This window comes from Pholcus phalangioides, unplaced genomic scaffold (genome assembly GCF_987345545.1).
Source record: "Pholcus phalangioides strain wild (caught in Gottingen) unplaced genomic scaffold, Ppha-v1.0 ptg000003l_1, whole genome shotgun sequence".
Lineage (NCBI taxonomy): Eukaryota > Metazoa > Arthropoda > Arachnida > Araneae > Pholcidae > Pholcus > Pholcus phalangioides.
In genome coordinates this window covers 30023337-30050798 of record NW_028301596.1, presented here as the reverse complement: position 1 = coordinate 30050798, position 27462 = coordinate 30023337, and the positions used below count along the sequence as shown (strand labels likewise).

Genomic DNA, 27462 nt, shown 5'->3' with positions numbered 1-27462 from the left:
AATGATAAAACCATGTTTTATTTCATAGATGTTTATTATGCTTCATTTATAGACACCAAATGAAAATAGAAAATATCAAAAATATACAAAACACAAAATTACTTATGTATTCAGACATAATAAAAATATATATTTTATCCATGTTGAAGGAATAGGCCTAATATCTTTTATTGAATAAGTAGAAAAATCAGAAAATTTATTTGACATAAAAGAATTTCCAAAACTTGGGAGTCTTAAATTTTTTCTCAAGAAAAATATTGACGATACGCTGCAATACTAATAGCAGCTACTGCAACACAACCACTAGTTATCATAGTCCAATGTTTAACCTGAAATTGATATTGTTCAAGTGAGTTACACTCAGTAAAGAAAAAAAAAGTAAAATATAGATGATTCATATTTACCACACATTTTTGGTGGTAATAAATAATAAGTAAAATAACTAAGTAATAGCCTGGCATATCTGTTGGGCTTGATCTGAAATTTTTAAAAACACAATTTTTGAGGTTTAAGGTCAAAATATACTACACTGACATGATAATCATGACATGTCAGTTAGTGTTTCGACCTTTACGACACTTATAAGAAAAAAGATCTCCAAGAGAAATTCATTATTTTCCAAAAAAAAAATTTTGCTTGTAGGATACAAAAAAACATTAATTACATAAAATTTCAAATTTCTACAGGAAAAGTGTGACACTTACAGCGATGCAGAACTGGCCGCTGTGGTGGTCAAGTGGTCACATCGCGAGGATCCGGGGTCGGTCGGCTGAAGTTGGTTTTCTGTGATTCCCAACTTCAAGTCGCGAATGCGAGCCTATCTCCCCATCAAAAAGTCTCGCCACAGAGAGCAACAGGCCCACAATGTTACAAATATCCAATCATTACACTTCACTCACAAATTAAAGTATAGATGGCAGCACTGAAATATCAGGCACAACTTTAGCTACACACTCAGACTGTTAGGTGCACTCACTTAGTTCCAGACTCTGCCACGAAGCTGGGCTAGAAGAGATCTCGGCAATGGGTTAAGTCTGATGGCAGAACCTCTGGCGTTCATTCATTTAGCGATGCAGAACTTACATAAAATATTTTTTTTTATGACTGTGCCCCTTAGACCAAAAAAACACGGTAAACTGATTTAGACCAAAAGATTAGATCTTACTTTGTCTTTTATCGAATCACTAAAATAACTTTGAAGTTTTTGAGACAATATTACGACATTTTAATATATATGTATACTATATGTGTGAAGAGTACCACTGAACAGAATCTTTTCCTCTCTTCTGTGATACAGGCAACCTCTAGTCTATCACCAAAAAAGAGAGTTTTACGATCATTCTAACCTCCCCCCCTTTCCTCAAAAGGGTGGACGCAATCATAGAATTCATATGCATAACAAAATACAGTCCACTTAATATGATCACATTGGGACTCTGGGTTTTTGATAATGATAACTATATCCAAAAAAATCCAGTCTGCAAGTAGTGACCATGCATCCTGTTTGGTCAAACTGGGCACATGGTAAACGGGACAACTGTTTTTCTTTCTCACATAATTGGTCGCTAAATGTTCAGTTGTTTATTTTTTTATTATATTATAAAATGACTTTTTTCCCCCCCTCTTTATGCTAAAATCCTACGTTTTCTTTATTCATCCATTGTGAGGCATTAGAATGGAGCTGTGTCTAATGTATATCACAAATTGCTATATTTATTTTAAACGTACAATAAGTATCACAGTGGCAGTGGAACCAGGGGTGCTTAGTACACACTTTAATTTATGGCATGGGTCCAAGCACCTCTAGAATTAGTTTAGAAATCAAAACTTCTTACATAAAGCTCAAGACAAGCACTCATAGGTTCGAGACACTTCTGACACTGCTGAAGTTTCATAGATCCATTGAGAAAGACTCTCAGAAAAGGAAATGATAACAATAATGATAATTTACCAGGAGAGGAGATATAAGTTTGGTTAAACATTAGCTTCAGAAAACCTTTTGATGAAAAAAAAAATTGATATCATTATCCGTGTCTCGATAACTATAAATGAATTTTTTCCAAGTTATGATATTGGTCTGTTCCATTCTTTGCAAAAGTGATAACAATACCCAAATGATAAAATTATCCATGATTCTAATCAGCAGCATCGACTCTATAACAAATATAAAAAAATAGAGAGTGCACTAGTATACCTTTTTTAATCTCGAGGTTTTTGACTTTGAAGAAGAGCTTTGAGTAAACATGCGCTTGTACATTTCCTTCTGAGTTTTTACCTCTACTTGCCGTTTTCTAAGCAATCGTTGCAGTTCCTGTTGAATGACCTGAAAAATATAACAGTATAATAATTAGTGAAAATTGTTTAATAAATAATAACAGGGTTCAGTAAGATAATAAAATAATCTACTTGATCATATTTCTTGAGGTATTTTGGGATAAGCTTGGAAGATATTCTCTTGAACCCCTTAAGGTCATAACTATTCACAAGTTAGTTCTGTGACTACTCACAAAATATTAAAGAGAGCTATAAAAATTAAGGCAACGGTTCCCAAACTTATTTGCTTTCATTACACCTGATTTGTATCAGAATTTTCCCATGACATTCATGCCAGAACATATGCCTACTTAACAAACAGATATAGGGCAGTTATACTGCTTAATATTGGGTGGAACTAATTTCGTTAAAATGAAGTTTATGCTAATATGGATGCTCAAGTCTGTTAACTGAAAGCATTCACACTGACTAACTAACAGCTAAATGAAAATGCAAGTTCAGCTGAAAAGGTAGTAATGTGACTCACTGAACCATATCTGAAAGCAGGTAGGAATGTGTGTTGACACATAGAGGGTGTGAACACTTGTAACTCAATGCATTTAAATGTTGAAAATACCATATTCCCTTGCATTAGCTGGCCTGCCAGGAAACTCAAGGAACACCAGCTTTTCGAATGTTGGGGGTCTGCTCCCTTCCTGGCATGCCGGGAAAAGCAAGGTTCGATAAGTATCACATAAGAATTTTCAAAAATCTGACTCAAATTTCCTGGCATGCTGGCTAATGCAGGGGAATACGGTATCATCAAAGGAAGAAAAAATTTTATTGGAAATGTCAAGTGTCTATTTCCTACAACTTCGGTTCAATAAATTTTCGCTTGATTTAAAAAAGAATGCACTCTGGAAAGTTTATTTTAAAGCACAGGTTTGTATTGAAATTAAATTGAAACCTCATTTGGTTCAGAAATCAGTGACAAATTCCACTGTGTCAATTCTGACAACTAGTGGTACTGTATCAGGAAAAAAGCAGTCATGTCAGATTGTTCTGTAAAAATAACAAAACAAATGATGCATTTTCACACACACACACATATTTCTTACACATTGAACATGTATTTCTTAATGCAGGAAACAAATTGAAAACTGTAGAATAGGTGATGTGTGAATACAACAGCAATGAATGCAGGTAATTCGTAATGAAAAATTATATTTCTCATATTTCATTGCCTGCCTACATTGATATGCATAGTGAGACATTAAAACTCACAAAAACTAACAGGTATGTAGTGAAAATTATCATTTGGTTGCATTGACCGGAATCATCTTTGTGGGTAGAATGAAAAGACAATCCTTCTAGTGTTAAGTAAAAAAGCAATTTAAATTCACAAATAATTAATGTATAAATGTAGGAGATAAGTATATTATATCCTCATCAAAACACACAACCTGGTGCACAGTTTGGTAACTACAGAGAACTAAGGTATCATTTCTAAATTTTCTATGTGCTACAGCTTTATTAACAAACAGACTTTCTGATTAATGCATTAATCTGATTTTTTATTGATTATGATCAAAACAGTGACTGTTGAACTGAGCAAGAAGTCTGAAATATACTTTCTGCATACTCAAGATAAATTTTTTTTTTTTTTTTTCCTTCCTGTATCGTAAACCATCAATAAGTGATTCAACACCCTATTAAGCTCATCTATTCATGATGAGAGCAAGGGTCAAAGATGATGGAAACAGTATATGAAAAATTTATAAAGCTGGCTGGCCATTATTTTTTTAAGTTTTTTCAAAAGTGATCTGTTTAGGGAATCTATATTCTCAAAAGATGAAGATTGTTATCAAAAAATTATGATATATTTTTTTATTAATTGTGAGGAAAACAAGAAAGGGTTAATCAATACTAGTCAACTAAATAAATCTATAATCACCTTTGTTTCTGGTTCTAATTCTGCTGCTTTCCTTAGATATACTACTGCTTCATCAGTAGATCCTTTTTCAGATAGAATCTGCAAGAGTTTTAGATTAAGGCTTTTGCTGCAAGGCATTTCAAATACTGCACATAGCCAATAATAATACACTAAATAATAAATTTACTATAAATTGAAGTGTTTGACAGTTGTTAACATTTGCTACATGTCTAAAAACATGAAAAACAACTCATATGAAGCTCAACTAAGTAAATTAAAAAAATAAAATATAAAAATACACACATATATCTTTTCTAAAAAACTTCATTTTAGAATATTGCATAATCAAGGACTACTTCAAACACCAACTCTTGCCATATTGATATATTTCAATTTACTGCCATTAATGAGATGGGTTGGAAATGAAGGTGCTGTCTATTGGTGGTCACCAAGTTCATTAGGGAAAATATCTATCTATATCCTCCCTCGGGTTTGAAACCGGGACTGTGACAGCAACATTCACAGTGGCAGATGAAAAAGGTTACTGAAACTGAGTGGATGTTGTGAAATTCATATTGCATATTTCTTTTTCCCTTTCGCATACAGCAGTCTGGTTACAGTAGAATTTTGATCATCAGAGCGGGTTGGTCTAGTGGAGCTTATGCCCCCCCCCCCTTCCCTGCATGCATCTCTGATCATAATGTGTGTTAGCACGACGGGGAAGTGCTGCCAAAATTCCCTCGCTGGTCAGAGTTTTACGACTTTTGTTGACAAGTGGGGGGGGTTGAAAATGGCTAAAAATCTGCTGTTGTAATACTCGAACCGCCCCTATGTCTCATTTTTGAAGGAACACTGAAGAGCCCTATTGTCCATTATTTATGTAAAATGTTATCGTAGATGCATGATAAATATACAGTGGCCCCTGTTTAAGAAATTTTATTATTATGAAAGATTTCTTTTTCTAATTGAAAAAGTCTATAATGCCTTATTTTCTTTTGTTTTTAGCATGCATAGTTTGAATTGCCTGTTTAATCTATTGCTAAGAGATGAATATGACTTGATACTGAAAATCTAGTACAAACTGCATTACTATTATATGATTTTAATACATCCTGATGATTATAGATTTTAAGAAAACACCAACTATTTCACAACTTCTGAAATCAGTAGTCATTATAAAATGCCTCAAAAGACTGGTTATATTTTAGAGATGATAATTAGAAGGAAAAAAATTTATCTCTGCCCTCCCCCTGGGGACTCCAACCCCGGTCTCTCGTTTGCTGGCCCTGGGGATTCAAGTCCCCCATGGAGGCAGAGATGAATCTTCTTCCTTGTAATCATCTCCAAAAATATAACCAGTCTTTTGAGACATCTTGAATCAACAACTGGAGAGGACATTTCTACACACAGTAGTTATTAATCATATAATGCATACTGAAATAAAGCATATGAAAACCTATACTGGATCAAAATTTTCATGAATGAATATCTCATAAATTGCAAAAATAATCATTTACCTTAGCTTTCCGAAAGAGAGCTTTAACATTTTTTGACTGAATTTTGAGAACAAAGTCCACAGCCTTTAATGCTTGGTCATAGGAATCCATCTGAAAATTAAAGATAACAAATTATTGTCACATACCCATAAATAAAAAAGAACATAACTAAACTGCAACAAATAAACATAGCAATAGTAAGAGAAATGTAATATTCAATTTTACTATTTGAAGATAAATTCTATAGCTGTATGCTCTACAAAAAAAAAAGGAAATGCACAAAGCTTTCATAAAAGCATTATCTGTTGGGTTGCTGTACCAGCCTTTGGTTTAACATCCTAGATTCAAATCTGCTTGGAGATGGCAGACTTAGAGCAGCTGTTCATAAAGCCATTGATCCAGTAGACAATGTCACACTAGTTGCTCTAATATAATGCTTAAGATTGGATTGGATTTTAGTTTTTGTAGCACAAGGATCAATTAGGTCAAGCTGCGCCAAAACAAATGACATATTATGCTTAAGCTCAAGAAGAAATATTCACATGATCATAAAGAATCATTCAACAATCTTTCACACTCATGCCACTGTAAAGATCCCATGAGCTGGGGATCTTAGGGATTTGGTATTGTAAGTTTTACAATACCAAAATTTAAGCATGCATAACTCTGACATCATAAGTACATTAGCGCCATACATATGCCCACACACACACACACTTTCCACCATGCATCATTTCACTAGAAATTCCCCTGAGGAGTGTTTACAAGGTCCCTGTACAATTTATTAGCAGTAATACAAAAATCTGTCTCTATGTAGATCGATCTTTTATCCTGTTCAAACTATGCAGCTTGGCCAGAAAAGAATCTTATATATAAATGTAAAAGTATGTATGTATGTATGCTCGTTATACAAATCTACAGTTTTAGGCCGATCGTCGCCAGATTTTGCATATATACCAAACAGGACCGGGATTGAACCGTAGGCTACTTTAAAAGTTTGTCAGAGCTGGGCAAATGCCCGAAATGGGCGAAAAACTGTCGGGCAACAATGGTTTTGGGACCTCAACAATCACTTTCGGAACGTTTACTTTGGTTACCGTGGTTCCCAACAATGCATTTCAGACGTGTATATGCCTTTACAATGGTTTGTCACATCTTTAACGCTGCCATCATAACAGTTTATTCCTTTATAATGGTTTGTCACTTTTCCAATCCTCCCAGTAATTAAAAATAACCCGGGAAGCGCCAGATATTTTTGCTTGCATGTATACAGGGTGTCCTGTAAGTGCTAATGTGGCCTTTATCTCATCAACCACCCATCGTTGAGGTATAGTTTCAATTTAAAAAGTGCTTAAAAGGAGTTTGAATAATATTCGCTGCAGAAGCTGGACATATGGCGTCACTAACAACAGAGAACAACAACTACGGCGATAAAACTGGGAATAAAAATGTTCAACGCCAGCTGATGAACTCAATGCTTGCCTCAAATCATCAGCACTCTACTTCACCAAACACCAACTCTGGCTATATCGCTACATTGCAATTTACTGCCATTAGTGAGATGGGTTGGAAGTGAAGGTGCTGTCTATGGGTGGTCGCCTCGAGTTTGTTAGGACATCAACACTCTGGCACGAAGCTAAAAAATTATCATTATCCACCAACATGCGAGTTCAACTGCAAAATGACTCAACACTGCTATCATTTTCACATCAGTTGATCAAACTTGGCAATGGAAGAATTCCCGTAGACCCAAGCACTGGACTGATAACGTTCCCAAATGGATTTTGCCAGTTATTATGTATATAAACTCAGTTCAAGAACTTGCAAACCACGTCTTCCCAAACATTCAACAAAATCACCGAAACCATGAGTGGCTTTGTGAGAGTGCGATTCTGGCACCGAAAAATGACAGTGTGAACAAGATCAATGGAAAAATCCTAAAAATTATTCCAGGAGACTCCACATCTTACAAATCGGTTGACACTGTCACAGACACAGCGCAGACAGTTTTGTATCCTGCAGAATTTCTGAACTCTTTGGATATTCCGGGTGTGCCACCACACAACTTGACCCTCAAAGTCGGAGCACCTAAAATGATTTTAAGAAATTTGGAGATACCGATACTCTGCAATGGCAACAGACTCTGCATGAAGAAATTGCACAATTACATCATTGAAGCAACGATTCTAACTGGATGTGCTGGAGGAGAAGACGTCTTCATTCCACGTACCCCAATTATCACTGAAGAAATGCCATTCACTTTCAAGCGATTACAGTTCCCGATTCGTTTAGCTTTTGCCATGAAAATCAACAAAGCGCAAGGCCAGTTGTTAGTAGTGGCAGGTATTAACCTACATGAGCCCTGTTTTTCACACGGACAGCTTTACGTCGCCTGTTCGCATGTTGGTAATCCTAAACATTTGTACATGTACACACCAGATGGACAAACAAAAATATTGTGTATCCACAAGCGATTGCCTGAAGTTTTTAATTAAAATATTTAAAAATTAAAGTAATTTTTTTTTACTTAATGCAGAAATATTTGATTAAGAAATAATTAATAAGCTATATATATGTAAATTTTTTACAGGGCGGGCAACGTCGCCGGGTATCAGCTAGTCTAATATAAATTGGGATTATTAACTCTTGAAGAAACCTTCAAAGCTTGCTACAGCCAATGTATATGTTCTTTCATGTACCATTAAACGGCAATTCAGAGGCATCACTGAGCACAGATGTGTGTGCACCTTCAACTTATCTTTTATAATGTTCTATCCTGCTCTGCTTTAATTTGTACAAGTTTTATTTCCTAGTGCATGATTCCCTGGCAGTATTGAAGTCCTTAAAAACATGAGTGTGCATATCCTTAACTAACTATAATACCTGATGCTGCCCGGGTTCTCTTCAATTGCTGGAGGATTGAAAAATTGGCAAACCATTATAAAGGAATAAACATAATACTAGCAGCATCAAAGAAGTGACAAACCATTGTAAAGGCATATGCATGGATGAAATGCATTGCTAGGGAACCACAGTAACCAAAGTAAACATTCCAAAGTTGATTGTTGAAGCCCAGAAACCATTGTTGACAGACAGTTTTTGCCCATTTGGGACATTTTACCTCTCTGAGAAACTTTTAAAGTAACTTATCATTCAAGTTAGGTCGTATTTGCTATATATATATACAAAATTTGACGACGATCTGTCTAAAATTGTAGATTTGTATAGAGAACACACACACAGACAGACAGAAAACAATTTTATACATTATTAATATGGCAGTCTCAAATAATATTGTAAATGTGATAAAATCTCAGTGCTCCTTACTTTCATGTGAGAAGCAGCCATATTATTGTAAACTTTAATTTTTGTATCAAGGATTTCTTGTAGGAGTTCAGGATTACAGTCTGAGCCCTAAAAGAATAACAAAAAATAAAGCTGACAAAAAAAATGCAAACAAATTAAATATTATTCCGCCAGGTTGCATTACATGTAAAATATATCAAATTTTAAGTCAACTACAGAATGAATATAAAAATGAGTTATACCGTGTGTACATAAATGAATATCCCAACTTTGCAGGGCTATTAAAAGAAATCTAAACAAAGTACAAACTTGTTGTTCATTGGAAATCAAAAATAACAGTTGAAAGTTTAAATTTGACATAGTTATAAGTGTTCAATGTGAGCCCCTTTAGTAACACAAAGGATATCGAGGTGGTACGATGACTCATCCCACTCTCTTTTCAGCATGTCTGATTTGAAAGGCTGCAGATATGCATGTCTTAAGTTGGTCAATGTCATTTGGTAGCGGTGGAACAAACACCTGATGTTTGATGTAGCCCTAGAAAAAAAATTACATGGAGTGATGTCAGGGCTGCGAGGAGGATATTGATGAAGAGCAAGGTCCTGGAGTAATCGGCAACCAATCCATCAGTGTTTTCAGCATGGTATGGCCGTTGGCCATATAGCATATATAACTTGATACTTTCTCCCACCCTTTTCATACATATGTACCTGGACTGTGACGTGCATTGTGCTTCCACAAATGTTTAATTTTTACATTATTTTTGTGGTTACTACATATATTTTAATTTGCCCCCCCCCCATATACTTTGAAAAAGTGTTCTCATGTATGATCAAGTAGGGTGGATGGATTTGATGGGCTGGGGAAGGTGTTCCTACTTTTCCAACAGATACCCTTTATGCTAGAGATTCCGTAAGGAATATTAACGTGGGCATCTGTCTGGTGGTTCAAGTTCAATCCATCGGTGTGTCAATTTGTCATTTAAAAACCCACAAACAGCTAATTACCAATGGGGTGGTGCACCATCCTGCAGTAGAATGAAATCACCTGATTCTTCTTCTAACTGTGGCGCAACCAAATCTCTAAAATATCCAAATAAGTAATCCCATTAACAGTCTTCTCATGAAAAGAACGGGCCGAAGATTTTGTCATGCGACATAGCACAAAACACATTCACCTTCGGTAAATCGTGTTCCATTTCAATGATGGCATGTTGATTAGATGGTCCCCTGGCAGTTCACTGTACTGTTTATGTGAAATGTCGCTTCATCACTGAACACAATCTTGGACAGGAAGGACTCATCGTTATCGAGCTCATGAAGTACAAACTCACAAAATTGTTTCCTTAGTTCTTTATCATTTTCAGTAAGTGCTTGGACTAGCTGCAACGTGTATGGTTGAATGCTAATCTCTTCCACAACACTTTCCAGACCGTCATAACAGGCATTTGCAGTTCTTGGCTGGCACATCGAGTTGATTTGCTCGGACTGTTAACTAAAGCGTTTCGAACACGTTCATCCATTTTTTTTCACTCACATGTGGGCGACTGGAGCTTTTACCTCTACAAATGCACCCTTCATCACGAAATTTCCGAAACCAACATAAGATACTCCATTGATCGGGTGGAGCAATTCCGTATTCATTCCTGATGAAATGCTCGTTGTACAGTCATAACTGAGTCACTTTTCAAAAATTCAATCACACTGAATGCTTTCTGTTGCGCTATAAACATCTTAGCGAGAAATGAATCACATACGTTAAACTCACAGCATCCGGTCTGATGGCCTCGTGCCATCATCTATCCCAATCTTCATGAACTTTCAACTGTTATTTTAGATTTCCGATGAATAACAAGTTTGAAATGTTAGTTTTCTTTCAATAGCCCAGCAAAGTTGGGATATTCATTTATGTACACACTGTATATTTGAAAAACAACAGTAATTAGGATGATAAAGTAATGTGGGTCATTGAGTGCAAGAGTGGTGCAAGCCATTTTTCTTGCGATCCTAACATCATATGTGGGTAACTTTACCTTCAATCTCTTTTGTCCACAAGTGGTTTGACTCTAGTTCAACTGGTTATTGCCACATTGGAGCAAAAGTTGTATTTATATGTCATTAGTAGAAAATGAAATGACAAAATCGTATAGTGTGAAAGTGGTCATATCACAAGCGGGGCAAATGAATGGGGCATGAGTTGGCATCAGATAAGGCTTGGATGTACATGTGGGACGAGACAATTGCTTCAAGGGAGTCCAAGGAAATAGCTCCTTGTCTCATAGAGCATCTTGAACTAGAAGCAGCAGCAGCAAAAAAAAAAAACACCTAGTAGCGTTCAGTGACATTTCCACTGGGCAAAATCATAATTTCAAATTAGCTTTAACATGGATGAAAATTGTAATGGACCCAAATAATACTATTACAGTAGTTGATCACAAATATTTTGTATCAGGTCACAGCTTCATGAAGAATGATTCAGACTTTCGAAACGTTAAAACTGCCGCCAGAAATAAAATGCATTATGTACCTTCAGACTGGTATGAAACTATTTGTGATGCCTGGAAAAAGTTTAGGTTCTATGTGCAAGTAATGTCCAAGCAAGACTTTAAATCAACAGCACAGATGGGAAAAAGTGATAAAAAAATCAGTGAAGATAATATGCCAGTACAGTGGCTCAAGATAAGTCGGATGCAATTAAGACAGGATATCTGACATTTTATATACCATAAATATACACTCAATGCTTTTGAGCAGTTTCACACACTCCGACTGCCACCTGCAAAAGGATTTGCACAATCTTTTGCCCAAATCAAACAACTATCATTGTACACCGTAATACGGCCTGTTACCAAAGAAAAAAAAAAGTACCATCACACCTTTATTGCTTTAAAAACTTCTAGAAAAATGGATGACATTGGACCGCTTGACTATGATGATGATCAAAGGGAAGAAAGTACAATCACAAAAATAGCCTACAGACCTTCCCAAAAGAAGAAATGATGGAAGACTTTCTTCTTTATAATGCTGATTTAAAAAATAAATATAATCAAATTCTATAAAAAAAACTAACTATATTTATGCCTTATTTCTTTATGATTTTTTTAACAAGAGTGGCAAAAATGAAATTTCACTACATGTGAAAACGATGAAGTCATGCACAAATGTTGCAAGTAATTTTTCACAGGAAATTTCTTCTGCAAAAATATTGCAAGTCAATTTATTATGGAATGATTCATCCAATTCTGAATGAGTATCACAGAAACAAGCTCAACTAGACATATTCAATACTGAAAAAAAATAGTATTTCTCATTCAATAACAAAATTTACAGAACTTCTCATAAAAGACTATTTCAAAAGCACATATTTCAACTTACACCATTCTTGCACTCAACACTCCATGTAGAGGAAATTTCAAATTTTACAGAATGTTTCAATCAATTTGTCTCATTTAAAAAAAAATGTGTGTTTTTTTAAAAATAGCAATTTTTATTTCAAAAGACTTTTGTTTAAATTACTTCTTTTTTCAATTTCTTCAAACACTCATAATTATGTCTGCATGCTCAAACCCCGTTAATGTGATCAGTATTGTCCTTTTGTCAGTTATGCCTTTTCATATATAAGAGGGTTAACTGAATGTGAGATCCCGAACAGTTATGCTTCCATGGCATTTGCCCAGGTATGTCTCACTTCAGACCAGTAAATATATTTTTTTCTTAATTTCAAATTCTATAACTATATGTCACAACATTCCTAATTCTTAGAACACCAGCTGCCGAACACCGGTTGAATGCCTTCTTGCATTCTGTTCCAGCAGTAACATTTAATGTAAGGAGTCACATGCACTCTTTTTGTATGATTTTCTTCTATTTTGTTTCATTATGGTTTCACACTGGTTTCCAAAGATCTCTCACTTGGACTGTGATCTTCAAAAAGTTGAGCACCATTAGCTAAAATGTTACCTACAAATGTTTGAAAACTACCTCATTACTTGGATGTAAATATTAATTATTGCAACAGAATAACCAGATCATTAAGTACATGAATTATGCACACTTACATCTTGAATTGAATCTAAAAACTCTGCTGCCCTGTAAAATAAAAATAAATCTTATGCATTTGATACAATAGTAAAAAAAGTAAATGCAAACAAGATATGTTTAATTTTTGATTTGATGAAAAATCTAACTTAACTGTACAGGAGAGTTACTAAATTAACCAGAATTTGAATATTTTTAAAAAAAGTATTTCATTGTCAATCAAATGTAGAGCAAATGAACTAATAATGTATATTTTTTAAAAGAACTCCAGAATATTCCATCGAAGATTAATGGCTAATACTTAGCAAGAGGACTTCGATCCAGACTCTACTGGAAGAAAAAAAAAATTAAACAAAATGTATTTCCTTAATAATTTATTTTAAATGCTTTATTCACGGCTCCCCCTCAAAAAATTAGAAAAAGTAAAGCTAAAAAGTAGGACGGGGAGGGTACCTCCCTTAGGCCAGGATTACACTATAAAAGTTGAAAAATGCAACCAATAAGAGCATTGGTAACATTCTAGCAAATGCAATCGATCACCTTATTGGTTGTATTTTTCGAGTTTTATAAATTAACTTTTATGAAACTTCTATAGTGTAATCCCAGTCTTAGATAACATAATTATAAGATTTAAAAAAACCCCTAAAAAATTTTATTTTTTTATTATTATTTTTTATTTATTTTTTTCACAACTGACTATCTCAGTATCCTGTAAGATTGACTCGAGCCAAAACAAAATGACAGAAATGACTGTTGCAAAAACAATTTTTGGCCAAAACAGTGTACTAGCAACTACTGATAATTCTTTTGTGTCTCCTCACAATATAAATTACATTCTTTATTTTGGAGTTAACTTCCACAGTCCAATCTGTCAATGCACACAGCAAATTATGAAGACATGTAAGTTTTCTATGAATGACACTCTTTTGAGACTACTTCCAAAAGCACAGTGAAAAATGTGTAAATTACAAGGTAAATAAGTCAAGTGATGTAAATAAGTCAAGGTGAACCTGATGGTTTTACTGTGTTGTCCATTCCTTTTTTAAAGGGATTTGTTTAAATTTTAGTGTTCAATGCCAGTGTAATAGTTTTTGACAAATGAAGAACTTTCATTTCTAGCTCTTTGCTGAGTATTGTATACATTGTTTATGCCTCTGCATGCCCTAAAAATACAGAAGACAATGGAATGCTATTGGGTAGCATCAAAATCACCAAACGTAGAATAGGCCTATGTATCCAACTGCTTTGTAATGCAAACTGCTGTTTCACTTATACCCAAAATACGCACCATAATTTTGAATGATGAATGTTACCCTCAAACTAAGCAAACAGAAAATTAATAAACTAAATGGTCCACATGCATTCCCCCACCCCCCAAATAACTTTAAAAACAATACAATTCCAGCTTTGGCAGAATCATTAATTGCAATCTACTACATTTGTATTATTTGACAATATATCAGTGATCCCCTCCTCAATTAAAATCAATTCAAGAATTTTGTTGATAAGATTGGATAAAAAAAAAGTAGGAAAAGCAAGACAAAAACTATAAAGTAGGACCTAAGTAGGATATTTCACCGAAAAGTAGGAAAAGTTTGACAAGTTTTAGCCCTGCTTTATTGGATCCTCTTCTTTTCATTATCATGCTTCATCGTTTACCCGTTTTTTCATAATTGCTTCAAGCAACATAAATTTAAATCCCATTGCAAACAATACTTTTTATGTAATGTGTAAAATCATGATCACAATTTTATGGAGCAAAATACAAAATGGAATAACAAATAAAAACATATAATAAAAAAAAATTCAAATGCACTTTATAAAAATACATGCACACATAATACAAACACTTTGTAGCCTCAAGGGACTAAAAAGTCCTTCCAGCAAACCTAAATTAATTAGTTACTAAATATTTTTTTAGCAACAACTTTATTAAATTTATTAGATATGTGTTCAAATGTATTCTCGTTTGTATATTTTGACTATAGTAAACTAAAGTTACATATTGAGAAGCTCAATATGATATAATTATCTTGCATCATTTCTCTTTTTTATTATTGCACACTTTACTCATACTCTGTTCAATATTGTTTTTATATACTTTTACAATACATTCATCATAATGGTTTCGTAACCTATGTTTCTAACGAAGTCAAATATATGATTTATATTTTATTATTATGAAGATTTTCAGAGTGAAAAATTTTTAATATCTTAGGAACAATATAGGAAAAGCTTTTTCTATATAATGTTTTATTAGGTTTTGACACTTGATAATCTCGATTGTACCTATATTTGCAGTTCTATCTTGATTTTTTGTTAAGCATTTTTCATTTAATTATGAAAATTTGATAACTCTGTGTAAAAAAATTTGTGTTAAAGATAAAGTGTGGCATTGTAATTTCAAACTACCTATTAATATTTGAGATCATATTCTGTTATATATCTACTCTATAATATAAAATCACAAACTCGAAAAGGGCCTGTTTCTAAGCAACCGAAATTAGCGACGATTTTATGTTACGGAAATGGGTGACGGAAATCTGTTACGTTTTTGTGTTACGGAAGTCGGTTACGATTTTGGGTCAAGTTTTCATTTAACTCTAGCATATATCAGGACCCATTTGACCCATCGGGAACATGTTATGTGCATGTACCGAGAGGCTCCCACATCCTACAGCAGGGCACCTAGGGCGGAATTTGGATGGCGAGCCCCCAAACCAGCTTTTTAGGGGTCCCTCTGTGGTTAATTTATAGTGTGAAAAATCAAAAAGTGATAAGAATCGTTGTGGCACTTGTCAGACCTGCCCTTGTGGGGCGGGGGGGGGGGTCATGTCGAGAGGTATGTATATGTATAATATACATACAACAGCAGTGCTCCCAACACACAGGGTCGGGGTACTCGGGGGGGATTGCACGTATAAGTTGAAAGTTTTCATTTCCAGGGCCCCTGATGGATCTCATTGTTTTCTTGCTGCTTTAACGTTGAAAAATTTGCGATAGCGGAAACAAAAGATATATCCAGCCTGGGGGCCCCATAAAATTTGAATGAATTCGGTCACAGGTAGTTACGTAGGAGGGCCTGGATTTTATTTGCTGGTGAAACGAATAAAAATGAAAATTTTTCATGGCACTCGCACCAGAGGATGATCGACAAGCTTTCAAGTCGGGGCCCCCATGTTTACAGGTTTCATTTTGGGGGCCCTGGATGAATCTATTTCCTTTCTGTTGTAGAATTTGCAACAGCGGAAGCCCAAGATATAGCCAGTCTGTGGGGCCCCACTAAAAGTTGCGAATTGGTGTCCCGGGTAATTGGTTGGGGGGTCCCAAATTTTATTCATTGGTAAAACGAATACAAATGAAAATTTTTCATGGCACTCGCATCGGGGCATGGCCGACAAGCTTCTAAGTTGGGAGGCCCATGTTTACAGGTTTCATTTTGGAGACCCTGGATGAATCTCATTTTTTCTGTTGTAGAATTTACAACAGCGGAAGCGAGATAAATCCAGTCTGGGGCCCCACCAAACTTATGCAAATTGGTGTCCCGGGTAAATGGTTGGGGGTCCTGGATTTTATTCGTTGGTAAAACGAATACAAATAAAAAATTTTCATGGCACTCGCACAGGAGGATGACCGACAAGCTTCCAAGTCGGGGCCCCATGTTTACAGGTTTCATTTTGGGAGCCCTGGATTAATCTCATTCTTTTCTGTTGTAGAATTTGCAACAGCGGAAGCGAGATAAATCCAGTCTGGATTCCCCACTAAAAATTTGCGTATTGTGTCCCCGCTACTGGATGTGGGACCCTGGATTTTATTTGTTGTAAAATTGATAAAAATGAAACATTTTCGTGGCCCTTCACAGGGGGGTGTCCGACAAGCTTTCAGGTAAGGGCTCCATGGAAATGTTGACAGGTTCTAATTCGGTGCCTCTGGATGTATCTCACTAATTTTTGTTGTTTAACACTGTAAAATTTGCAACACATCGGTAGCCCCAGATATACCCAGTGTGGGGCCCAACTAAAATTCAGCGAATTGAATCTGGGGACACCCATGGGGAAGTTTTCTGGGGGTACTTGATGAATCTTATTTGTTTTTTGTTGCTTTATTATTTTTACTAAAATTCGCTTCGTCAGTAAGCTGGTGCTTTCACACATCCCTTTCCATAGCACGCTGATGAAGTGGGACGAAATAAACAAGATATGTTGTGAAGAGCAAGTGGGGGGAGGGGGGGGGGGGTTGGCCGCCAAAGGCGGCAGGGGGGGCAGAGCCCCCCTAGTATTACATAATTTCCAAATATTCTCATAACATGATCCTCCCCATGCACTGATTGCATAATTAATAAATGAATATAGCCATGCGTGAATAAATCTTTTAAAAAATTTTCGTTGATCAAGTTTTTCATTTTGTAAATACAATTGAATACACTTATACCAAAAATCTCATTGTAGCAAAATTTTTTCTAATCTTTGTTTACATAGTTAGATAGCAAGATAACAAGTTTACATAGGAACAATGTATCGTGAATTCCAATATTACAAAGTGAAGAATTCGTTACAATGAATTCAAAAAGAAGTTTCTAAAAATCAACAAAAGAGTTCCAACGTTCCAAAAGTGATCTTGTAAAATTAGGGTTTCAGAGAAATAACTTACTGAGCTGTTGGGAAAGAAGTCTCGTTCTTCTATTGCTTGTGGAAAAGAAATTTCAACAAGGACAGTGCATGAAAAAGGAAATAAGACCTGTGAAAAGCCAGCCATTAGGAATGTTTCATATTTTTTCTGTTTCAAAATGAGTGGCCTCAAAAGGAAACAGTATTCAATTAAAGAAAAACTTATGATCATTTCTGAAATTGATACTGAGTAAATAAAAACAATGTGGCATTAAAATACAGCATGTCTCCATATACTCTAACATTTTGGAAAAATCAGACTAAGTTGGAATTTCAAACTCAAACAGCAGCTATAGGATCCTTTTCCAGCATGGCACAGGTGTTCTTCAGCCAACTGATTATATCTCTTCATTGAGACGAAGCAGCAGGCAATGATCTGGTTAAGAGTAGGAGTTATAGGATCCTATAAAAAACAGACTAGACTTTCAAATTTTCAAGATGTGGATGTAGCTGTCTTTTCAGGACATTTGTTCAAGACATTTTCCAGAAACATACATGGTTTCAATGGGCCATTCATTCCCGAAATGTGTCAGTTACCACACACACATGAGAAAAGACTTTGGAATTTGCATGTACTTTTGGATACAAAATGTTTCAAGCATGTTTCACGCATTGCATGTGTTTGAGTTTGCGTAATACTTTACAAAGAATTTGTTTCCTCGGCTTTCACAATTACTAGTACAAAAAAAACATTCGCCTCAAATATGTTAAGTAAGTGAAACTTGTCCAAAGAAAAAAATTCAATGCCTAATTTGTTTGAGTTGCTTTGAGTTATTTTTTTAAAATTAACTTCAATTTTTTTTATTATCTAGAATATATATAAGTAATTTTTTCCTTGAAATAAAATTTCGCTGCCACAAAATTTTTTTAAAGTACATTAAAATTTTTAAAATCAGAGAAATTACTTAATAACAAAATTTCATTAAAATGAAGTGATTTCTTCTGTCTCTTGGAGTTCATTATCACTGGTTAAGATCATTCTGTATTATGGTACCCAAATAATTGTACTCACAAACAATATCTATTTCTTTTTGCATAGACAATGATTATGTATTCTTAGATGTATGTATGTGCTATAATTTTTGTTTTTTGTCTCCATATAGATAAATTTAGTTTTTGAGTGTTAAGTTTCAATTTATGTTTAATTAACCATACATTAATATTTGTTAAATCATCTACTTTTTCAATTAAATTTGCTGTATCTGTATCTTCTACATAAACCAATGCGTCATCTGCAAAGGTTATCATTCTTCCATTTAATTGCAAGTTACACATAAATCATTTATATATATTAAAAATAATATAAGACCCAGGACAGAACCCTGAGGTACAACTTTTTTCACTTCTTGAAAGGTATCAACTTCTTTTTCAATTACAACTGCTTGTTTTCTGTTGCAATAAAACGATTCAAATCATTCAAATATGTTTTCTCTGACTCCCATTGCAAATATATATATTTGTGGAAATGCCAAAATTCACAAAATCAAACGCTCTTTTCAAATCTAGAAACACAGTAATGGAATATTTATTTTTGTTGAATCCACTGTTTAAATAGTTACTGAAATCAAGTATCGTCATTGCTATATTTTTATTTTTTTGTGATTTATTTTTAGGTGATTGTCAAAGAGCTAATGTTACAAAAAAACATCTGCTTATGATGAGAAGTCCATTATAATGACAATTTTTTCGTGTGATTGTGAGCTGTTGTTATAAGACTTCTACTACATTATAACTTTCATTATGAGCAATCAATGCTAAAAAAAAGAGGTTGTATTATCATATCAGAACCTGGAATTTTCTGTGTTTACAATTGTGAAGCATCTCCACTTTTATTTGCCCACATTCATTTCTCTTTGCATCTCCATGTTACAGAATAATCCTTTGCAATAAATTATAAGATCATGTAATACAAGTTTTGCATCATAAAAAGTCCAATATCAAGATAGCTTTTTTGAGAAAGTTCCAGATGTTTTTCCTAAATGAAGTATTTTTGGAATTTTCAGTTGTCTTCAATAATTTACACCTATTTTAAACAATGGTACATAAGCATACTACAAAAAGCATGACCAACCTAAATCTATCATTTTCCTAGCATAATCTAATCAAATGAGAAACATGTTTCTCCTTATCTACTAATCAATGCAAACTTAAAATATGCAGTAAAATAAATTTTTATTATTAATTTATCAAAATATCAGATTTATAAGTAATTTGAATCATAACTCAATTTAAAAATGTAAGACCCGATTAGTTTATCTGTAATTGGACATAAATATGATTCAGTTAATTTAGGTCTGCCGCATGTTTCCCTTGGATCCATCTAATAGCTTGACAAGAGAATGCAATCAACACCTTGAAGCTTGCTTCATAGTATATAATTATTTCATTTATACTCTGATACTTATTAAGTGCATTACTGAGTAACCATTTTGTCCTCCACAAAAACATTGGATTTGACAAATTAAAGTGTGAAAAACAAATAGTTTAAAATAACACTCACCTTTTATAACAATGTACAGCACTGATATAATCACTTTGGCCATACCAAAAATTCCCTCTATCTCGTTTCTGGTTTCTACAACAGATAATTGTAATAAATAAACTGTATCCATCTTCAATATTTCATTTAATAAACCCTTTAAACAGCAATTAGAAATCACCAAACTCCTCTTCAAAATGCCATATCTTTTTTAATGAAGTATGCTTCCTTCCAATTTTCAGCAGGCACAAACTAAGGGGCGTGGGGAAAAGTTTCCCATTCAGAAATGACAAAATATCTGGGCTTGTCAATCCTAAAATAAGAGGCTTTTATAGAGGCGAGATATCTCATTATTGCCGCTTAAAGGGTTAACACAATTGGTATGAAAAAATATTGATAAATCTGTAAATCTTTGAAAGGAAAATTAGATTCATCTTCACCATAAAATATTTTATTTGAATTAATTGAAAATATTGGGTTTTTTGGATTATCTTATTAGGATGTGCTTCAAAACCATGCATTACAATTTTAAAAAAACTGTTAAGGTATCAAATGGCGTGAAAAACTTTATTTTAGAAGAACATAGATTTTTATTTTTTATAAAAGCCCTGTTTTTTGCGATTCCAAAACAGTTCGTTTTGTTTATATGACCCTTAGAATCAAAGTTACATCTAGTTTAGCGTTGCATTTTTACATACAAGTAATACGTGAATAAAAACTTTAAACATCTTTTACAAAGAATGCTGTTTTTGACATTTTACTTGAATTTGAAACATGATTTTTAAAAATCTATTCATTGTATGATTACGAAATTTTAATATAATATTCTGCTATATATTGTTGAGGTTATGAACTAAAACCTAAGGCAGAGATCTTCAACCTTTTTCTAGTCGCAAGCACTGTCTGTACGCATCAAAAAAAGAGCACCCTTACAACAAGTTTAACATACGATTGAATGTAATTTTTACAAGGCATTATAATTGGAACGTTGGTCAAGTGTTCACGAGCATGAAATCGGACACAAGTGTCTAGCACTCTAGGTACTGCAGGGAGCACCATGGTGCTCGGAGCAATGGGTTGAAGATGCATGATCTAAGGAAATATGATCAAATATATTTGTTTAATTACAGTGTTTTATAGACGATATGTAGGATGAAATTTCAAAAAACTTGCACATACATTAACAGATTTGAGTGGAACTTATGAGCATACCATACGATCCTTTAGATTTTAGTTCATAACCTGCATCATTACTATCTGAAAATAATGTGAAATAACAAACCATTCCATTCATAAGACTTTTTTCAATCATGTTTCGAGTATTAAACTAATTTTGCTTAAAATTTGACATAAAAATTAATTTTTGGACAGAAAATAACATAGGTAATCCAAAATTTATTATTGTTTTCATCATTTGAGGCACTTTCTATCAAAAAATGTTTGTTAAATTCACTCCAGTATCATTTTAAAGAAAAATAGTCAGATACCTCAAGACGAAAGCCATTTATCATTTTTGACACTCTATGCAGTTTATTTAAACCTGTTTCAAATTCGATGCCTACCTTGATACAAAAATTTTAACCAGAGATTCAAACTTGTTGTGAAAATTGCTGATAACCAGGGACCAGATGTTGATGAGATGATTGAATTTTTTTTAATTTTTTGGCTTTTTTTCACTTTAAGGATATTTTTTCATGTTTCGGGCATCTTTTGGCATTTTTACGATATTTTTCACTTTTCTAAAAAACTTTTCAGAGTGTAAAAGGTGAAGAAATTAAATATTTGTGTGCTAATTACATTGAGTAATATTATTGCAAATATCATTTATAAAACGCTTTAATCAAACCGCTTTTTAAAAAATTATAAAGGAATTCAATTGAAACAAAAAGTAAAGTACATATTTAAAAAAATATCTTCGTCCAAATGTGGGAACCAGACAGAAAAGAACATGTTTATAATTTGGTTGCAGTCACAGAGTGAAAAATACACCAACAGATTGCAGCGGTATATGAACTTCAAAAGTCTTTCGCCACAGATAAGAAGTCAGTTAAGCCGTTCATCAGCAGGAAAAGGCAAAGGAAAAGAAGTGTTAGATTATAATTAATGCATCGAAATAAAAATAAAAATGTAGCCACTACTTGAAAAGAGCTCTCACATCACGATAAGTGTCTTTTGAGCAGCAACATATTTTTTTCCTGGAGATAAATTAGAGCACAAGAGACAATAACTTGCAAATTTTCTTTTAAGCTTTTGCACTGAAGCTTGTGTGCTGATCGAGGATTGCTGAATTTTTAATAATGTCCAAAAGCAAACCATCTAAATTTTGTCTCTTGCAAAAGCTAGTTGAAGAATTTTGGGAGGATGTTTTTTTTTACTGATCGGATCATTTTGTTTTGCAAAGTGATCTAATGTGAAAATGGGGTTGCAGCTGAAAAGGAATTTACCGTCCCACAGCAGGAAGGAATAAGCATAAAAAGGGAATTGAGCAGTTAAGAAAAAGTCTACTATCTCAACTCCTCTTTAAGGGGCCGTTCAAGTATTACGTCATCATCAATGGGGAGGGAGGGTTTCCGATTCGCTGACTTTTGATGACAAGGGGGGAGGGGGCTTTGGATAACATCATCAACCACTCTTTATGAAAATATGAGTTAGGATTCAGGGGGGCAGAGCTGATGACGAAATTTTGCTGACAAGAGGGAGAAGGGGTCAAAAATGGCTAAAAATTTGCTTACGTAATACTCGAACGGCCCCTAAACAGTGTAAGCAATCTACATGACCCTCTTCAAAGAAGATACCCTTCTTGAAGGAAATGTGTGCGGCGTGTTAATATCAGCTAACATACCTTTTGAAAAGCTGAACAATTCAATGGGGTGATATATGATACTCGTATACAATACTCATACACAATTACAGAAATAAACTATGGGGGGGGGGAGTTTATTTCTTTAATGAGCTTTTAGTTATTGTCAAAGAAGTTCACAAAATGTTTCTTCAAATTTTACTCACCCATATTTCATAGCTAATGAAGGAGCTAGATTTTCCTCATCTAATTCTTCCACTTTCAAAATTTCCACTTCATACAACAAATCACAATTGGGTGGAACATCTGGAGGCCTTTAAATATATTTTTAATCTATAATTTTTTTTTAGCATAAAATAACATGAACAACTTTCAAAATATAGTGTTCCCATACAAAAAGAACTTTATCAAATCTGTACTACTCTGCAAAAAATATATTCCCATGGATGTAAGCTAGGATGTAATGCTACTACTAATGAGCTCATCAAACAAAGTTCCAAGATAATTTTTTTTGAACTGGAAGTACAGCAATTGTATTTTGCCATGATTAATGATCAAGATTATTAAAAAACTTGAACATGAAGAATACTTCATAACAACCAACCTCCTAAGTGGAAAAAATGAATATAATGAGTTGGATAAAATGCTGCTCTCAAAATTAACTTATGCTAAATGTATCTCATTTCTTGGCTACAAGTGCATTCAGGCAGTTGGGAACTCCCAATGTAAATGTGATAGGTCAGTTTTTCCTTAGTGTAGGCAATATTGCCCAGAGGCGCAAAGGAACATATTGGGGGGAGGGGGAAAGTATAAATAGTTAGGGATACAATATAGGATTCTATGAAATCACTCAAGAAAGGGGACAGTGGCAAAGAACTTTGGAGCAGGAGGAGGGGGATGATGAACAAATCAATTTAGGAACTATGCTGTAGGTATTTGTCACAATTGTATCATAAACTACTATGAAGAACCCACATCTTTCTAAGCCAATAAAGACTTGTTCAACTGGCTTGGTCAAAAATTTTGTTTGATATAAAATGGTAATATCTATCTGCAATAAATAAAAAATAATTGTTCATGTTTTAACAAATTAAAAAAAAGATTATTAAATGAACAGACACTGGACTGTACCTGCCTATTTTACCAAACGCAAGACGAGAAGGCACTAATATTTCTGCAGTTTCTCCATACTCCATGATTGGAACAGCCAAATCAATGCCTATATACAAATGGAAAAAAAAATTCACGTCAATGACACGATGTTCTATAAACAAAAACAAATATTCTATGGTACCAACCTTCCTAAATATAAGAAAACACTACTGTATAACCAATTTATTTTCCACGAAACAAATATATATTTTTTTTCAGTTTCATAAAATCCAAAAAACTTCACTATACCTTTAACGACATCCAAGTCACCCACAATGAACTCGAAATTTTCTACTTTCTCAAGAACTTCATCAGTGCCATCTTTATAAGAGGTATAATTTACTGTGACAGCATTTTTTGCTTGGACCCTTCTACCATCACCAGGTTTAATGACCTAATCACAAAAGATGCTATATAATAGAACATTCAGACAAAAAAGAACTATGTATTTCCATTTTGAAAATTAATCAGGTGAGATAAAATTATATAAAAATAACACACGCAACGGAAACTGACTTTTAGCTACTAGTGGTTCACTTAAAAATTATTTAAATCAAAAAATGAGAAACATGTTTCAATTATTAATACAGTAGAACCTTTCTATAATGGACACCCATAGGACCAAAAATTATGACCGCTAACAGAAAGTGTTTGCTAGTGGAAAGGTATGATATACAGTGGAACTTCATATATATATATATGACTTTCACATTTATACAACATTTGGCTTCTGCTGCAATCGGTGCCTGTTAAAATGTGTATGTGTTACTGTAAAAGTGATAGTGGTGGTTATGTATAATCACCAAATTACACTAGATTTCTCACTTTTACCAGCGATTATGCATAATTCCCAAAGTTAGAAAGTCTGATAAATGTGGAAAAATTTATAATATTTCTTCTCTTCATTAAACCAATTATTTTTACATAATATGTACACTACACATATTTTGTAATAAAAATAAAATTAAGTGTAAAGAAGATAAGCATTTATAACAACTTTATCAGTCTTGTAATGCTGGCTTTCTTCACACGTATCAACAAACAAAACCAACATTACCATTCAAATACACCATCTTGGACCCATAGTAGGTCAAATAAATTAAGTAATTAATCAACAATTTATCATATTTACTAACACGAGCGTGAGATCAACACAAGCTTGGGGTTAAACATAGTTTCAGATAAACATGATAAATTCTTGGTTTATGACCAAAAATTAATAAATAAGAGTTTGGAAAAAAATTCACCTGAATGTAACCTGAGTTCACCTGATTACAATGTCTATAGAAAGTGTCCATTAATGGGGAGTGAAATACATCAAAGCCATATACTACGGCAGGGCCGTAACTAGGATTTTTGCCACCCCCCTACAGCTTTAAAATTTAATAATTTTGTAATGGTGTTCTTTGTTCCCACCTAAATTTTGAAGCCCGGGGCAGTTTCCCCCAGTTATGGCCCTGACCAGGGATCAGAAGACTGTTAGGGAAGGTATAACTGTAGGCCTATATGTTTTTGCGTGAAAAATACTTACATTCACTAGTAAAAGCACCAAATGCAAAAATGTGAGAATGTTTTTTCAGACATTTTACGAGATTTCGAGGGTCTCTGTGAGCTTAAATTAGAAAACAATTAACTCAAAATTATTTTTATAATACATCTACATAAGCTCATTCGCTTCAACCAAAGAGAGTATGCAGATATGTCTTAAAAAATGAGTTGTTTTTAAATTTAACTCGCAATTAATGCAAGTTTGATGTTCATCTTGTGCACGTTGCTTGCTCAGGATGAAGTATTGGGAAACATCACTATGATCCTCGATATAACGATAAATCCCTCTACAATGATATTTTTTCTTGGTTCATAAAGTATCGTTTTATCAAGGTTTCACTATTTCAGGACAGCCGTACACATGGATGGGAAATCGCAACAAGCCACTCAAGGGCACATAATGCACATCTAGGCTTACCTACGTATTGATATTATACTAAATATTACTTCACGAAGGGGGTCCATGGTCGTCATTTAATTTGAACAGGGGTATGCATAACTCATAAGGTTAAGAACCCCCCCCCCCCTCCCAGGGAAGGGGGAAAGAAATTGGAGAAGGCAGCCAATGTTGTCATTGTTTCAAACAATACGAACCCTTTTCTTGAAGTCACCGGTGCCGAAAATGTCGAGCCAGCCATCTTCTCGAGTCAAATGACTGTCATTCCCGTCCATCACGAACGTTTGCGGATGTTTCGTCTCGGTCGGATTTTCTTGGATGAGGTCGGGTTCCTTACCATCCTCATCATCCGTGATTTCATCGCACGGGTTTCCCGCTAATGGAGCGATTTCTTCATCGAGGGATGGAATGTTATTCAAGTTTTCCTCGACGTCGAAACCTTTTTCGCGTTCGATAATTATCTCATTCGGAGCTTCGTGAGAACCATCTTTTTTCAAATTATCGGTTTTTTCTTCAAGAACAGTTTCATTACCATTCGAAACATCGGGATTTTTGATCACGTCCTCCATTACGATTAAATTCTAAAGGAAAATTTTGCTGGAGATGAGAGGGGGAAGAGCTGTGAATTAACTGTTCGGGACGGCTTTGACTACTAGAAAGAAGGGGGAAAAAAAATTTTCTTTTCTGAAAGGGATTGAAGATTAACATTGAATCATTTTCTTGAAAATTCCCACCTGATGCAGTTATTTATCTTTTATAAAACTAATGCAGTTATTTATGTTGTATGTTTTCATTTTTAATACATTTTGAAAATTGTTATGGATTTGTGTGCATCACTGTGATATAAGTAAGCCTTATAGCTTTCCTTATAGTTAAACTGACCATATTTCTTTGAGGGAAATACGGGACATCGCCAATAATCGCCAAAAACTACGCCAAAACCAAACAAAGTTGCTAAATATTGTTGAAATTACGGGAAAATCACAATGGCGGGAAATTTTATTTATTTATTTACAATAACCCCAGAAGGCATGAAATTCACTTACACTGGAAGGAAAAATAATAATAATAATAATAGTCAGAACGGGAAGTACTTCGCATACGGAGTCAGGTCGAAATCCCCAATAGCAGAAGCAAATTTTGCGTAGGAGGCACATACAAGTTCTGATGGAAGACTGTTCCATATTCTTGCCACACGGCATCTATATCGGTAGAAAAAGCAATCCCTTCTAGCCGTTGGTATTCTTATTTGGAAGCGATGCCTACGTAGGTTAACTCGCCTGTCTATGATCTCAAAGAAAGGCTCTCTCGATGGTAGATAAACAATTTGGTGGACTAGCTTGTAGCACATCTTCAGATCTGCAGTGATTCTACGCCATTCCAGGGAGTGTAAA

At 34.3% G+C, this 27462-nt stretch overlaps 1 protein-coding gene across 1 annotated transcript; it reads right to left on the bottom strand.

The window, feature by feature from the left end:
- zda (peptidyl-prolyl cis-trans isomerase zonda) lies at positions 1-26727 on the bottom strand. The gene is made up of 11 exons (XM_089247462.1): positions 26266-26727; positions 24373-24517; positions 24103-24190; positions 23178-23285; positions 20193-20267; positions 13046-13076; positions 9010-9096; positions 5704-5793; positions 4208-4285; positions 2195-2323; positions 1-329 (listed from the first exon to the last, which is right to left on the bottom strand). The coding sequence occupies exons 1-11, from the start codon at positions 26635-26637 to the stop codon at positions 246-248; spliced, it is 1287 nt and encodes a 428-aa protein (XP_089103588.1). The 5' UTR covers positions 26638-26727; the 3' UTR covers positions 1-245.
- Between the last annotated feature and the right edge of the window lie 735 nt (positions 26728-27462).